The 17,150-nt window shown below is 41.1% G+C and overlaps 1 protein-coding gene across 4 annotated transcripts in view; it reads right to left on the reverse strand.

Moving 5' to 3' along the window:
• arid4b (AT-rich interaction domain 4B) overlaps positions 1–17,150 on the reverse strand; it is a 72,547-nt gene that overhangs the window by 19,340 nt on the left and 36,057 nt on the right. For all 4 annotated transcript variants that reach the window (XM_074646594.1, XM_074646596.1, XM_074646595.1 and 1 more), the window contains exons 3-9: positions 14,056–14,166; positions 8,671–8,736; positions 8,303–8,393; positions 6,621–6,700; positions 5,792–5,883; positions 2,802–2,943; positions 1,392–1,471 (exon numbers count right to left, since the gene is read on the reverse strand). In XM_074646594.1, coding sequence (XP_074502695.1) covers positions 1,392–1,471; positions 2,802–2,943; positions 5,792–5,883; positions 6,621–6,700; positions 8,303–8,393; positions 8,671–8,736; positions 14,056–14,166 — 662 coding nt within the window. The remainder of the gene's footprint in view (positions 1–1,391; positions 1,472–2,801; positions 2,944–5,791; positions 5,884–6,620; positions 6,701–8,302; positions 8,394–8,670; positions 8,737–14,055; positions 14,167–17,150) is intronic.

Here is a 17,150-nt window from a genome sequence, read left to right on the forward strand (position 1 = left end):
CACACACAGAGAGAGACTGCAGTTACAAACCACCAGCTATGTGTAGACTCCTGACAGGACTTATTGCTCTCTTTGCCACAGACAAAACACTCTGTCTGTGTGTGTCCACGCCGAGGGCAGGCTGCAGGAAAGCTGCACTACCTTAGCTCACCAGTAACTTACAGCCTTAGGACAATAAAATAACACGGCTCGCAGTATCTTAACTCTTGTTGCAAAATCTGAGGTTATATTCTTCTGAAACTGCAAACAAATGTGTCATTTAAACTGGTCAAGAGGTGGAAATGTCGTCCGACAGAGCTCCCTCAAATTATGTGATAACAGAGATTTGAGAGCTGCAACGATTAATTGTTTAGTTTTCATTAGTCGTGAAAGAAGTTTACTAATGAGCAGTGGAATGAACAAACTCCCCAACAACTCAACATCACGTCAGCAACAAAAATTACTATGAAAAGATGGCTCTGTTCATTTCGTGCTCATTTCTTCAGAACACGTTATTAAATTTCATACGACAAGTTAGTTACTTGTAAGACTCAATAGGATATGTTTTCCTCTAACCACACTTTAAGAGATACATCTCAAATTAGGGCTGCGACTAGCGATTATTTTCATCCTCGATTAATCTGTCTAGAGTTGCAACGATTAATCGGTTAGTTGTCAACAATTAAATTAATCACCAACTATTTTGATAATTGATTAATCGCTTTGAGTATTTTTTTTAAGAAAAAAAAGAGTAAAAATTCTCTGATCCCAGCTTCTTAAATGTGAATATTTTCTGGTTTCTTTACTCCTCTATGACAGTAAACTGATTATCTTTGTGGAAAAAATGGACAATGAAAATAATCGTTAGTTGCAGCCCTAATTACAATGAATATATAAAAGGCATGAAATGAAAAAAAAGTAACAAAATCATCTAAAATATTTGCAAATACTATACTTATATTGTGCAGCCACATCTTACAACTGAGTGCACTCAAGCGTTTCCTTTGTCGATATACAACGCAGTGCATGTACTTCTTTTTGCAAAGGTTCACTGCACATATATTCAATTAAAACAATTACTCAGAGACTCCTGTTGGGGATGTTTTACACTAGTACTAAATGATTAGCTGATTAATGGATTTACAGATTAATGAAAGAGCAATTTAGATAATTTGTCAAGTGAAAGTAATTTGCTTGTTTACTTCTCAAAGATTGTTTTAACATGAATTGAATACCCCTTAGTCCTTCACTAATCAGTAAGCAATGCTAAGGCCTAACTTTGTTGATTACATAATTAGTTCAAAGCATAATTGATGTATTAATTGATAATGAAAATGTCAATCTACTGACAATCATTGCTGCAGGTCTACTTCACACAAAGTGGGGCTTTCAGCACATTAGTGATGACTCACAATTTTCCATCCTTGAAGGAGCGGACGAAGATGTTGTCCTTCTTCACAGTCACGTCGTCGTGGCAGTCTGGGGAGATGACCTTGTTGCACAGAAACAAGAGACAGTCAAGAGGTCAGACGAGGTGGCACTGTGTGTGTGTGTGTGTGTGTGTGTGTGTGTGTTTGTATGTGTGTGTGTGTGAGACAGTAGATTGGAGGCAGGAAAGGAGGGGGGGTGTCAGAGTATGAGTCAATGACTAAAGTAGTTTCAGGAAAAGGCCACGCTGATGGATTACAAAATACGCCGTCTACGAAATGAAGACTAACAAGCGTGCGGGTTGAAGAGCGATGTGTAAGGGGGGGGGATTGCGCACCCACTCGCAGCATGTGCTGCTGCTGTTTACTGGAGTTGAGGAGCACAACAGTGGGAGCTGTTCCAGTGCCAGGGTCTAACCCACAGGAGGCAGCACTGCCGTTATGGAGATTTGATTTCCACCAAGACTCTGCCTGCTTGCTCCGGCTCTCTCTGTATGTACAGCACACACACAAACACACACACACACACACACACACACACACACATAGGCCTGCAGGGTGGATGCTTTTACATGAGCGCTATGACTCACGTTTGCTCTGTGATAGCGTTTCCCTCTGTGACACATATGCTGCGCTGCAAACGTGGAATAAAAGCAGCTCACACATGTTTCTTTTGACTTGTGATCTTAGGGAGAACACTGTGTTGTTACAGCCGTGTATCATCTGTTGCATGAGACGTCTACCAGTGTACTACTCCACCCCTCTAACATACAGTCCCAGTGTAAATAATGATAAGCTACTGTGTAATGTACTTCTCTGGGCTGTCACAGGGAGGCAGCACTGAGCTCAGTCAACAGCAAGCCAAGAACAACAAACCCTGGAGGCGGGGCGCTGCTGACTACACAGTTAAAGGGACAGCTTTCCCCACCCTCTCCCATTCTCCCAGTTCTACTTGTAGCACTTACAAAAACAAACAACCCCTGTCACACCATTTCATAGTGTGCTAACTGTGGCTGAGAGTTATGGGTGGGTGGAAACAAATGGATTGGAAAAGACTGAAAACATTGTGTTTGTGCTGCGTTGTTGCACAAGAGAACAAGTCATATCTTTTTCCTTCAAAATAAGAGCTTTTGCTTTCTGAAATTCTTCAAACTACAGAAGGCAGGCAGCTTCTGCAAAGAATATTTATAGAAATCAGCTATTTAACCGCAAGAACATACATATTTCCAACATTCGATGGTGGGTGTTACGCAATAAGATAATCCTGCTGAGGTTACATAAGCAGGCGTTTAGATGAAATGGCACAACGCTGTGAGCGTACTGGTGGACCAGCAGCGCTGCTTCTTCACAGTGATGGAGCAGAGGGCAGTGAAGGAAGGGAGACTATGAGCTCACCAGAGCAGGATACCACGTGGTCTTCTTTTTGTCCCCGGTGGCGACCCCCTCCACGCAGACCACTTTGCCGAACAGATCCTCATTCTGCCGCTGGTCGCTCTCCTCTTCTTCGCTGGAGGATGAAGACGCTTCTTCTTCTTGGCTGTGGGAGAAAAGGGCAGTTTACTCAAAACGGACTGCAATTTAGGGAAGGTACAGTCAGCATGCGGATGCTCATAAATACGTTCTTTTACATTCATCACATTGGGAAAAGTGGCGCCGTTAATTTATCTCCATTTTTACATACTAGTGTAGCACTGCTGTATAAAAATTGGGGCTGTCGGTCGATTAAAATAAAATTTAGCGCAAGTTTAGAGCGTTATTTAACCACCTTTTGTGACAAGCTAGTCTTACATGGTTGGTACCAATGGATTCCTTAAGTTTTCTATTTTAATATGATGCTGATGTTAACGCATTAAATTTGACAGCCATAATAAAAACAGAAAAATATGAACTCCATGCTATATATAACAGGTTATGAAAATAACATTGCGTGCGCTGCTCTCTCAGGCAGAATATTTCTGCTAACCAATCATCTTTTCATTTAACATCAAAAGGTCTCCAACTAACAATCCACAGCACAACAAAACCTCTCTAGTCGTATCATTATGTAGCACAGCGACACATAAGGCCCGCTCTACTGATGAGCCCGCTCATTAGGATCAGTGTATTGACGAGCCGGCTCGTGCTCTGCTGTCTGACAGTCATCCTGGCGCTCCGACCGCGGGCAGCAGACGGGGCAGCCGTGTCTCTGAGTGATCGGGCAAGCAGCAGCACCAGCAGGCAAACAGATCCTCCGTCCTCTTTTTATGCCTCACTAGGCCTGCTCTGAGCACAACTCTATGTACACACACCGCACACACACACACACGCTGTTTGGCACAACTCAAGAGCAGTAAATCAGCCAGTCTGCTACTACTACTACAACAACAACTAAGCTGTGAATCAAAGTCATAAACAAAGCACTCTAGCCACTCAACAAGGGAGATACGACAATTCATGTAGGAAAGAGTTTCCTCCACATATAATGACTATTGTAGTGGGGATACCTGACAGTCATCCTTAGTTTTATGACAGTAATTTAAAGGAATAGTTCGACATTTTGGGAAATGTATTTATTCGCTTTCTTGTTGGAAGTTAGATGAGAAAATCGACACCACTCTCATGTCTGTACTCTAAATATGAAGCTAGAGGCAGGGCTATTATAGTAAACTAAAATTGGAAAGACAATAAGCAGTGAACAATATTTTTAGTAAACTGAAACTAAATAAAAATGATATCCTTTACGAAAAAATAAAACTAAACTGAAACTATATTGCCTGCGTAAAAAACTAATAAAAATAAAATAAAAATGAACTTTAATTCCAGGGCTGTCGAAGTTAACATGATAAAACTGGCAAGGCCATTTTTAAAGGGGTCCCTTGACCTCTGACCTCAAGATATGTGAATGAAAATGGGTACCCGCAAGTCTCCCCTTTACAGACATGCCCACTTTATGATAATCACATTCAGTTTGGGGCAGGTCATAGTCAAGTCAGCACACTGACACACTGACAGCTGTTGTTGCCTGCTGGGTTTGAGTTTGCCATGTTATAATTTGAGCATATTTTTTTTGCCAAATGCAGTACCTGTGGGGGTTTTCGGACAATATTTGTTATTGTTTTGTGTTGTTAATTGATTTCCAATAATAAATATATACATACATTTGCATAAAGCAATCATATTTGCCCACTCCCAATTTCGAAGGAGAACATACTGGCTGTAGCATTGTTGTCGGAGAAGCCAGTATTTCAATTTAGCATGTTTCCTTAATCTCTGATGACATGACATACGGTCATTTTATGATTTATTACAGTAAATATATTACATATTAGTCATTTAACACATTCAATCTCAAGTGCTGAATCACTACAAAAACTGAGGTGTAAAAAAAACGGCCGGTCGTGGTTTGTAATCCACCAGACTATTTCCTGGCGGAGAGCAGTAACTTCCTTTGTAACTTTCTGCTGCTTCCCTAGAAACCTCACAGTTAAACAAACAAGAGATAATGTGTTAATTGGTGAGATTCAGAGGTGCTAGTCAGTGGATCTTTGAACGAAGCCAGGCTGGCTGTTTTTCCTGTTTCCAACTGAGGAACTAATCACCTGCTGGCTGTAGCTGCATATTTAGCGTACAGGCACGAGAGAGGTATCTATCTTCTCATCTAACCCGTAGCAAGAAAGCAAATAAGCATTAAGTCTCAAAATGTTGACGGAAGAATACATTTTCTCATACAATGTCTTTTTCCAGTAATCTCCACTGCATTGTCAATCCTTGTAAATCCAAAATTAAGCCAGTATTAGTGCACAGGAAGACAACAGGTCCAAGGTGCTAATGTGCAGCTGGGAAAGACCCAAGTCAATATTGCATCAATGTTTAGAGTAATATTGACTTTTCTCTGAGAGCCATTAGCGAGGGGTGTCAGAGAACGAGATTATGTAGCAGAGTGTCCTCTTTTATAACAGAGAGGAGCCACAATTATATCCAGCGCCAGAAAGCCCTCAGCAGTTCCTATTCCCAGATGAAAACTCTGCAGCCTCCCAGGAGTCGGCACATCAGAGCATAAAACACCCACTGGAACATTTGAGTTAAATAGATGATATTCAGCAGGACCATGCCGTGCTAACGCTGCCTCTCCAGCATGCATGCACACACAAGAGCCCGGCGTGATTAAGGAGCCGGAGGAGGCGAGGAGGCGCTCTACTTCCAGGCCTCAGGCGTAGTTTATGAGGGGACGGAGATAGGAGTAAATATTTCATTTCAACTGCTGTCAGCACACTTAGAATAGGGCAGCCGGTTACTGATGACAGTGGATTGGTACAGAAAATCCCTCCCCACCAGCATCACAGCCCTCTGATATATTAAGTTTGATATGAGCCCTGCAGGATGTAGAGACGGAGGGCGATACTCACACTGGGTTCGATCGTCTGCCGCGGTTGCCCTTCTTGCCGATGACAGGTGTGCCGAAGTGCTCGGGGTTGGTGAGCGGGAGTCTGTCGAGTGTCTGCAGGGGAGACAAACAACAACAAAGAGCTTCAGTGCCACCTTGTCAGACACTAAATTGGAAGACAAAGAGATTTATCTTGTATACCTGGAAGAAAATCTCTTTGTGGGATTTCATCAGTTACAAATGGAGGGATTTAAGCGGCGCTTTACATTTGGCAACTGTGCTGTGACATCAGTTTCCTGGAAATGTATCACAGCCGAACTTCTAAATGCCAGTTTGGGACCATTCATAAGCAGCGTTTTAAAGGGATAGTTGGGTGTTTTATCTTATCTTACTTATCCATAGTCAGTGTATTACCTACAGTTGATTACATTCATTACTTCTCCAGTTTGAAAGCAAAGCAATGTACTGCTGTGGACGGGGCCGGCAGCAAAACGTATTTCAGACACCTTAAAGAAAGGCTCACCTAAAAAAATGTACCATCAGATGACAAAGTATAGATAAGTTTCACTTTCAGTTCAGGTCCCCATCGGAAAGGGGTGTCTGACAACAAGATAAAGTGGTGAAAATATTCTAAACATAGCGTTTTGCTGCCGGCCCCGTCCACAGCAGTACATTGCTTTGCTCCTGTTTGGTAACTCCTGTCTGCTTCTCCAAACTCGGGGCGTGCTGACTGTCATCTACTGTAGGTAATACACCGAGGTAATACACCGACAACCCCATACCCCCAACCGTTCCATAGAAAGCGGAGGGATCGAGGCTGGTATAAAACTGCAGGACAGCAAAATACTTGCCTCGCTCTCTGCGAAGTGACGCGCTCCTTTCAGGCAGAGAGAGGAACGCCTCAGGGTCTTCTCATCGCCATCGTCAAACACTGCAGAGATGAGGGACAAACTGTTAAGCTGCTGTGTGTGCGACAACACACACAAACACACACTTACGCACAAATAAACTCCGGTCTCGGTTACAAAATGTCTGCTTGATTTATGAAATGTTAAAAACAAATGATGCTATAAGGCTTAGACAGATCCTCCAGCAGGCAGTGACGGAGTCGCTTTCAGCTTTATTACAGCTTCAAGGACCCTCAGCTAGACGCAGAGTAAATGGTAAAATAAAAGAGATGTGGTGAAGTGTCAGAGGATTTACTGATTTTATTTATTTATCAACGGATATTAAATCTCCACAGACTAACTTTTACAATAAGCATGAATAATATATATCATATTAAAGGACCTTCCTTTCACTTTCATCAGCCACATCGCTCCCAAAGACAGACCCAGATGTGTAAATCATTAAATCTCATTATTCACTGCTCGCTCATATGTACTTGGCGACAACAATGAGGGGAAAACTCTTGAGGTATCTTCAACAGTGACTCATGTTTTTGTTGATGAATGAAAAGAATGAAAATGTGCCGAGACGAGACAGGGGAAACCCCACGGGCACGCTCAACTGACGAGCAGCTGCTGAGAGACTACAGATCTGAGCAGCAGTCTATACTCTGTATACTTTGGATTATCCAACACTGGAACTGTGTACTCTTCACAGACAAAAAAAATCCAAAAGATTTGCTGGGTCCAGCTTCTCAAATATGAGAATTTGCTGCTTTTCCCTGTTGTGTGTATTTATAAATACAATACAATACGTTTGGGTTTTGGACTGTTGGTCAGTCTGGAAAATCGCGATCCAATTTTGTTTTCACACTTTTTTGACACATTATAGACTAAACAATCAATCCATTATTTGAAAGAAAAAATATTGGACGATAAAAGTTATCTGAAGTTGCAGCATTTACCAGCACTGCTGGCTTGTTAAATTACTTATATGTATAATATAATATAATATTTATGTATAATATTTCAATGTTGACTGTGAAACATTATTAAAGGACCAAAAATAAAGATAGGGATTATGTCTGTTATTGGCGATGTACAACTTGGTGCTATGAGTAGCTCTCGGACACTTGACACATGTTGTCAAATTAGCTCTCAGAGGAAAAAAGACTGGAGACCCTGGCTCTAAAATAAAATTCTTTAAAAAATATTTTTCCTCTTCATCATTTGTTCTTTTTATTTAAAGGTTTTATCTTGCCCATTATTTGCTTCAGACTGAACAATATTTTGGAATATATTCACATAACAATATAATACAGTTTGGCCCCCAGTTTTACTGCACATTTTAATAATCACACAAATGGTAGTAATGGTTTGGATTGTAAATGGAGATTTGAATAATCTGAGCATGTTAAGGAATAGAAACTTTTCAGTATTCCTGCTGCACTGTGAGAAATATCACTTCTTTACCTTTTCTTGGGAATCGATTGAAGATGGTTCAGTATAACGCTGAGGCAGAGGAAAATACAAACCCTCGAAATTGAATTTCTATTGTACACAAACATGTTTTTGTAAGCTCGCTGTAGGGAGAGTACAAGCCTTTGTGAGAGAGGAGGAGGAGAAACAGCTTGTTATTGACTTACCAACAGTATATATACTAGCATCGGTCAGCTTATTGATTGTTGCTTCCTGGTAAACTCCATCCTGGTTCTTCACCTCCACAACACCACCCACCTGTGGGACGGACAGACTGCTGTTATCTGGCATCCTAATGTGCTACAAATGATAAATCTAATGTCTTTTAGAGTAATGAGACAACCATTTTGCCGCTACAAGAATCACAAATCGACTGAAATTAAATTGCAAAGCGAAGTGCTTCAATTATCTCGTGCTTGTTTCTACATTCACTATGATCTTATAATCAATGAATGGTAATTAACGGCAATATGTGTGTGTTATGTTCCAGCTGATTGTGAGACAACGTCAGCCTCCTCCATCTTTCCTGCCTTACCTTTAGAGGTCCTTTGATGTTTTCATCATGAACCTCAGCTGTGGACAGATCTGGTTTAAAGGTCACCTGAAGAGGGAGGGGGAGGCAACAGGGGAGGAGAATCAGTAACGAGGATAAACAAACAATTCCCCCATGGCCTGCCCACCGGGCCACATCAATCCTCCACTTCACAGAGGCAGCAGGTCCCCGCTAACGCTGCTGGATTCTATAACTGTACACTCATTACAATGATGGACTCTTTCATGTAGGGCTCCACGATTATGGCCATTATTCATAGATTTTAGGGACAAAATATTTGTATATGATATATGTATTCCACGTCTCTTTTTACGTTGTTATTGTCATCTATAGCGGTTATTTGCATAAAAACACAAAATTCAAATGATTAGGAAATAAATGTATGCTTATTTAAATATTTGCTTTGATAAAAAAAAAAATCGAATTATATATTATAAGCTGCATAGAGCTAGTGTTAGGAAGTTAAACAGGTCATATTTCTCTCTCTATTATCAATTTTAATATTGCTGTGAAAATTTCTCCTTCAAACAACTGGATTTATTCAAGTTTCTCGCAACAAAAATACATTTTACAAGATTACATTACGCATCATGATAGTACTATAATTTACCATCGCTCAATACTCATTGTTACGGATTAGAGCCTGAAGGCATCATAATGTAACTCAATGGAACTTCCGTTAACGTTAGCTCTTCAGCTCTGTGCTGTCGGCAGACGAGCCGGTCTCTGTGATCCCTCTCAGCAGCATCATGGGAATGAATTACTGTTAGTTTTGGAATCACTTGCTTTTTTGTATGAGCAGAGCACGCATTTTAAAAGGTCAGTCCATCATGTTCATTTAATTGTGGGAAGGCAAAAATCATGATCGCCATTAATATTCGATTAATTTGTGCTGCTCTACTTTCACGCAATACTTGGCAGCGAGGCAGGATTGTCGCTTTTAAATCAGTGAGAACATACTAGTAAAGACTTCCTGGTGTCATTAGGCAAGCAGCATGTGTGTGAATATTTAATACTATGGCTCATTTCTGGCATCGTTGAGCGACCGACCCCCCCACTTGGCAAATGCGCCGCATCTGTTGGAGCCAACTGTGGTGGATTTCTGTTGCCATTGTTTGGGCTACACTAACCAACCCCCCCACCCCCTCTCTCTCTCTGCAACTGCAGCCTCCCCTAAGTGAGCCACAGTAGATCATAATCTGATCATGCTCTGGTAATCTTGCATCTGCATGGTGACCTGGCAACGCTGAGTGACAGAAAAGACCACAAGGCAGCACACACACTTACGCAGCCATTTACTGTCACATATTTTCAAAGGAGCATGTGCGAAAAGTGCCGAAGCAGCCAGAAGCACCAAATCTGTTTAGTATTACAAATGCCCCTCCCTGCTTGATATATCAATATGCTCATGTGCTTCCTTCTCTGTTTCCTCGGGGAAATTAAAGTCATTTTTGAGAGCATGTGCTAGTAAAATAGTAACATAATTATAATGGAAAACCGGCTTCACTTTTATTGACTGCGATTTAGTTTAGAATCAGCCGCCATACGAGGGCAGAAAAAGGATGTTAAGCACCCCCGTCTCAGAAAACAAGCCTGCAGGTAACACATTCAGACAACGCTCTCTGGAGTCGGTTTCAAACATAACAGCAGCAGAAACGGCAATCTAAGTCTCGCTGTGAAGACGGCATCAAGACAATGAATGAAAGAAATACATACTGTAAGATGCGGTTAAATTGTCGTGTCATAAAATAGGATGGAAGAGGAAGGAATAAAGAGCTTCTTGAGGCTGCATTTCATCAGTTATGGAGATAATAACATTCCTGCCCGGTGGAGCAGGAGGCTCCGCTCTCCAAAGACAGAGGGAGGGTGACTCTCGCTGTCCAAAACCTCAGCTAGTAAGCGTCAATAACACTTGCCCCATCCTGACAACCTCCTAACTGTGAGCTCGGTTGCTGCACAGTTCAACAGTAACTGTACAACCACTTAGACTCAAATATTGGAATAAGATATGAAACTATATATCTAATAAAAAAAGAGCCTCCAGCAAATTTCTGTGATGTGAATAGGTTTGTCGGGAGCTCACAGTCCATTATTTTACAAGATCCTTTCTTCCAATAAGCCTTAAATGTTACGGAGCTGCAGGACGTTTCACTGCACTAAATTCAAAGTGGTTAGTGTGAGCATTTTTCCTATTTGAAAATGCAAGACTTTTATGCTTCTGTTTATTTGATACAGCAGTATGAAGTGAACTTTGATCTTGATTTATTCAAGCCAACTTGACTGCGGAGGTGGATTCTTTTGGTCATACACAGCCAAAGGAAACGATCCCCAGCTAATAACAAACAGTAGTATAAAACCTGACTGATCTGCAAATGCTTTGAGAGGGAATTGATGCTGCTTTGCAAAAAAAAGTGGATGTATTTTCTCATTTAAGAGATTCTTTTATTTGCACTCTGCAGTGAAATCTATAAGGAAAACTAGGGCAGCACAATTTATTGAAATTCAATCGAAAACGCAATATGGCCAATTTTCAAATCACATGAGGCGCAATATTTGTTAAAGGTGAAATGTGTCGAATTTTAAATGAAATATTGTGGTGCTGCAGAGATGTCCTGGCCTACACATCATATTATACAGACTTAATAAAATGTCTTTGTTTGGTACAGATCCCCGCAAAAAATCACACCATAATCATTTTAATAGGTTTTTCAATGAAAATGAGAATAATGAAAAAATTCCCTCTAATATCACAAACATATCGCAGTTGCAATATCAGCCAAAATGCACTATGAATCTATCATGCAGCACTCAATGTTTTACACAGTGTTTGTTACAGTGTCACAGGGTTTGGCCTGCCTGATTAAATGTGTGCTATACATGCCACAGTGAGCGATACTGACATGGTGCTAATTCTAGAGCGGATCATCATCATAAATAAGGATGTCAGACAAATCTTTTACTGGGTTTTAAAATCACTGAAAAGACACAAGCGCCATATGCTGCCACCATCGACTTTGTTAAACAAGCCGACAGAGATTAATGAACCAAAGAACTAAAGAGGGATTCATTACAGTCGGTGGAATATCCAGATTCACAACAACCACTGAATAATTGCCATGTTCTCCGTTTGAGTAACAGAGCTCACATTCACATTACAGCAACCCAAAAAACAAACCCCACATTCTGCCAATTAGTATGGTAATTCATTTATGAGCTGAGACCGCCCTATTAGCTTCATTCTAGTCCACGATATTTAAACTAAGAAAGTCACGTGGTCTATTTGTCATGTTGTTCGTCTCTGTCCGTGAGACAAAACGGCAGAGTGGCAGAACATCGCTGCTCTTTTGTCTCTACGGGGGGAACTACAGTGCATTGACACAGTGTAAAAAGCCAGCATCCAATCTTTGTTCCTCCCACACACTCTAAGAGAAAGAGAGACAAGCGATCTGTCTCTATTGTATTATCCAGATGCTTCAGCCCCACTGGGAAATGAGATACTGTACTACGTGCATCATGCCTTCATCAGCAAGGCGTAAAACCAATGGGGACAGCAGTCACACCGTCACCGGGACAAAATGTGGAAGCAGTGGGCGAGAGGGACGCCTGAGGATGTGATGGGTACCTGGTGGGCGAGGCCAGACCCTGCATCTGTCACAGCTGGGGCTCTGATCAGTGTTTCAGCTGCATGAGCAGTACTAACAACCTGAACCAGGTGGTGGAGCTCCAGCATGTAAGCAACACAGCTGGACTTTTGGCAACATCAGAGACAAGAAAATCATTTAAATGCACCATCTAAAGGTCTTTGCACATCAAGTAGGGATGTACCGGCTGCAAAATTTGGCTGATAGCTGATACTGATACCAATGTTTTGTTTATTTTGTTTTTGATTCTATTTATTCCCCTTTTGTGCAACAAACCTCTTCATTATAACAAAAATAACTGTTTTAAAGTCATTCAGTATTTAATTGCACTGTCTTTCAATGAGCACAAATTCAATCATACAAATTTATGAAACTTTTATTATAATCTTCTTTCACATGAAAAATATTCTCTTTAAAAAATGGGGGACGGACAGCTGCATGGGCTGCACGCCATGGAGGATGTTCCCACTGTTAAATACTGGGCGCTGCATCATCCCTCGTTGGACTGACAGGCTTATAGTGACACATTACGCACACGCAAGGTTCGTTCCTATCCAGACCGCAGTGATTGTTTTTAATAAATCTTGTAAGCCATTGTTTTACTGCCTGATTTGTCATTGAGCATAACAGCGTTCTTGTCGCTGATCTTTCTCCGAGACAGTATAACACTACCACGCAGACGACTTTTTCTTTCACATTTATTTGTAAACAAACACACAATGCGCACGGCGCCCACCGTCATGCCAGAGACGTGTCCAGCCAGTGGCTTCTTCTCTGAATATATACTATATATATATGAAATACTGTTGTCAGAGACCGACCGCAAATAACCAACACAACATTTAACTGCAAAATTGATAGACAGATAAACATCGGCCACTGCCATCAGCGAATGTCATCTTATTTGCCAATAGCCCGATGGCAGTCAACAACGCAAATATCGGCCGTTACCGATGTTTGGCCGATGAATCGGTGCATCCCTAACACCAAGTTCATTGTTTTTCGTCTGAAATTATCGCACCTTTAAAAATAAATACCACCTCACGTTGTGTCAATCACGTTTACAAACGGACTCCGAAACTTTCTTTCATCATTAAAGTTTTTGTACCAGGTTCGATTTCCTGCGTTTTTTGCATCCGTCAAAAGGCAAAAGAGGGCTGTTTGACCACTCAGAGCCACCGTCTGTGCAAACGTTATCATCGTCAAAAACATCATCAAAAACATTCACTTCGTCTCCCAGCACAAAACACTTCAAGATAAAGAAATAAAAGAATACAGAGATGCCCCTTTTTGGATTTGCGCTATCCATTGCACCCACATAAATAATTCAGTTTTGTCTCGTATTGTGAATTTTTGCAACAAATAGCATAATAAAACGCATCAGACTCTGTGCGTAATGTTTATCAGATGACGGATTAAAAAAAAAAATGCATATGAAAATAATGGAGTTGGTGTGCAAAGACCTTAAGAATCTGTCTAATATGAGGAACTTGAAATCATCCCAGCAACACGGTCTCTGAAGGAATATTTTCAGCATCTTTTATATGTGGCCATCTCCAATCCAACCGCTCTGGATGTACATTAAAGCTGAGCTGTGTGATCTTGATTGTTGCCCCTTCGCACAAAGACAAGAGCCCCTCGCCCCGCTGCCTTCCACTTCACACACAACACAGCCAGACAATAAATTTTTCATTGTGGATCATGAGCACTTTGAAATGTGACTTACCTTGGCCTTGACTAGCCTCTTGGCAGTCTTAATCTTGGCCTCACAGAAAGCCCCTCGATACTTGGCGCTCACATCCGTCCCTACTGTCAAGTAGGGGGGTTCCTCCAGAGTCTGAGGAAATAAAAATAACAAAACAGTGAATTCAAAGGCTTTTTTTAAATATATATATATATAGCTTACTGACACAGGTGTATTCTCACAGCTAAGGCAGGAAGACACACATACAAGCTTCACATAGTGTAGGCCAGCTACGCAAAGCCCACCCGACTCAGTGATTCACCGATGGAAAACACATACCATCTGCTCTGGGTATTGGAAAACAAGCCTCTGAGGGAGCAAACAAAAAGGCCACTTCACTACTGCTTTGATGACTACAAAGAAGAAGCTATCCGGAACACATAGCACCATCTTGTGTCATCATTGGATGTTTATCCAACCTTTTTTTCCCCCTCAAGAACAGATTTGCGGAGGGTCGGGTACACAGAGAAAACAGACTTCCTGTGTGTGGATGAGGGCAGGAGATGTTTGTGGTTCATGTAGTGTAGAGATGTGGGTGTTTTACTAAGGCTCCAGAAAATGGTTAACCTAACAGAGGTATGTATTTAGACATCTTTCTAGAATAAGACCCACAGTGGAGCTCACTTCCTGCTGACAGGACACATCAAGAACAACTGCAGCTTGTCATATATATATAAAGTTATTATATCAGCTCTTCCTCTAATGTGCAAAACTACAAATGTACCTTTTTTATTTTAGCAGCACTGAACACATCTTATTTTCTGAATGGATGAATGAAGTTTACTAATCACGCTGGCTACAAAACTCACTACTGAAAGCTGGCTCCATTCATTTATGCAGGAAAATATAAATATTCAATCAGGATTTGAACTTATATTCAATATCAAATGAATATATGAGTAAAATTCACTGCATATGCATGAGCAACATGTTGCCCTCCTAATAAAAGAGTAACAGGTGAAACAGAAATATGGTTAAAAATATCCATCGTCCAATTATCCAAATGAACATAAGGGTTTCATATCCTTCTTTAATTTATTTGTTACCTGAGGCTAAATCTCACAGACAACTAAAATATGTAGTAATTTGGGGCCATACACTCAAACCACGAGACCAAAAAAAAGAATCAGATTCATGAGACATTAACAGGAGGTGAAGATTATCTGGACAGGCACACTAGAAGACACTTTCTATTAATCAAACCTCAGCCAAGTTATCAGAACAACCAGAGGTTGGCTGTCGTGCAAATAGGATGCTCTGATTGATATCAAAGGGTAGAAGTATATACAGGACTGAATACTAAAAATAAGCACGGCGGCTTGCCAACTTTAACAATCCTGTCCAGCTTTGTGAAAAAAAGATAGTCAGGATGCTCTGCAGACTTAAAAGTAGTGTTTCATTTCTTTTTATTTATCTTGTACTGTGAGGAGACAACTCAAGAAACTAACTGATGACGGGGTTCTCTGTGCACTGTGGTTAAAAATAGTCAATATGAACATATGCTAGAGCTGCGTATTGGCAAGAATCTGGCAATATGTATCACGATACAGGCGTAACGATTCAATATATTTCATTTTTTGTTTTAAATCTAATTTTAGGAAAACTGTAATAGTAAAAGAACATACCAGGAATACACCAATTTAGAAAAGGCAAAAATAACACATTTATAATGCATGCAAAGACTGCATGGGTTTTGCCCAAAACTGCATGTGATTATCATAAAGTGGGCATGTCTGTAAAGGGGAGACTCGTGGGTACCCATAGAAGCCATTTTCATTCACACATCTTGAGGTCAGAGGTCAAGGGACCTCTTTGAATATGGCCATGCCAGTTTTTCCTCGCCAAAATTTTGTGCAACTTTGGAGTGTCATTTAGCCTCCTTTGTGACAAGCTAGTTTGACATGGTTGGTATCACTAGATTCCTTAGGTTTTGTAGTTTCATATGATGCCAGTATCTTACAGGATGTTCACTCTAGCTTTAAAACCGAGCCCGCTACAACCTCCGAAAGATCAAACAGCGGCCGGGCCCGGTGGTGGGCCGTTGGATTTTTAAGAGGTTAATTAAAAATCGATACAATATCGCACAACATGATATCGTGATATTTATGTGTATCAATATTTTCTTACACTAACATCATCTACGATATAAAAGTGCAATAAAAAGACATATTTGAGATGTTACACTGCCAATAAAAATTATAATAAATCAAATACACATCCGTTAAAAATCTCAACTCAAACTGGCTGCAAATACAAAAAAAGACAAGAAACAAGCTTGTTAACAGCTGGACTTCCTACATCGAACCAGGACAGGTTGCCTCTTAGATTCTGACAGATGGGATTCAGGGGCAGAGTCCAGTGCACTTCAGCCTCCCCACCTCTCAGATAAACACCTCATTAGTCCTTAGTGCAGTCTGGCCTCAGCACCAGCTGCCGGGCTAGCTAACAACACCCGGTTTACATGACGCAGAAGCCATTTCCACCGGCTAACTAACTCTCATGTCAGTCATGGCTGCGACACCAAGCTGGACTACTGTGGACACCACTGGTCCTTCTCTTTCATACTAATACTGTCTTTTGCTTCCCGGCTCTATCCTGTTCCTTAGAGGAAGAGTCACACTACTGACTCAGAGAGGGCAGCTTAGGTTATCTTGACAGCTGTGGCTGCCTCCCGCATCTAACAAGACAGGGGTGATAACACACTACTGAGGCCAGATTTACATTTCTCATGCCCACATGCCAACACAAATAAAGAACGGTTTGTTGTTTCTACCTCCCCGCATTAAACTAAAACTATCCTTGGATTAGTTGCCATCTAGCCTACAGCTGTCTGCAGAAAAACACTGACTCCTTTCTCATCACTCCTGCCAGTACTGAATGACAGACGATGTTTCCCCCGCTCAGAAGATCAACCAATCAAGATGACTAAGCTCAGAGAGGCGGAATTCCTGAGCCTTTGTGAGGTGCAACATCCTCTCACCAACTTAAAGCTAAACACCACACAAGAGCTGCTCTCATCTACGATTCTGTCATAAAAACAGCAGAGCAGTATTTATCATAAGCCTCCGGCGCTGCTG

The sequence above is a fragment of the Sebastes fasciatus genome, chromosome 9 (genome assembly GCF_043250625.1).
Source record: "Sebastes fasciatus isolate fSebFas1 chromosome 9, fSebFas1.pri, whole genome shotgun sequence".
In the NCBI taxonomy this organism is placed as follows: domain Eukaryota; kingdom Metazoa; phylum Chordata; class Actinopteri; order Perciformes; family Sebastidae; genus Sebastes; species Sebastes fasciatus.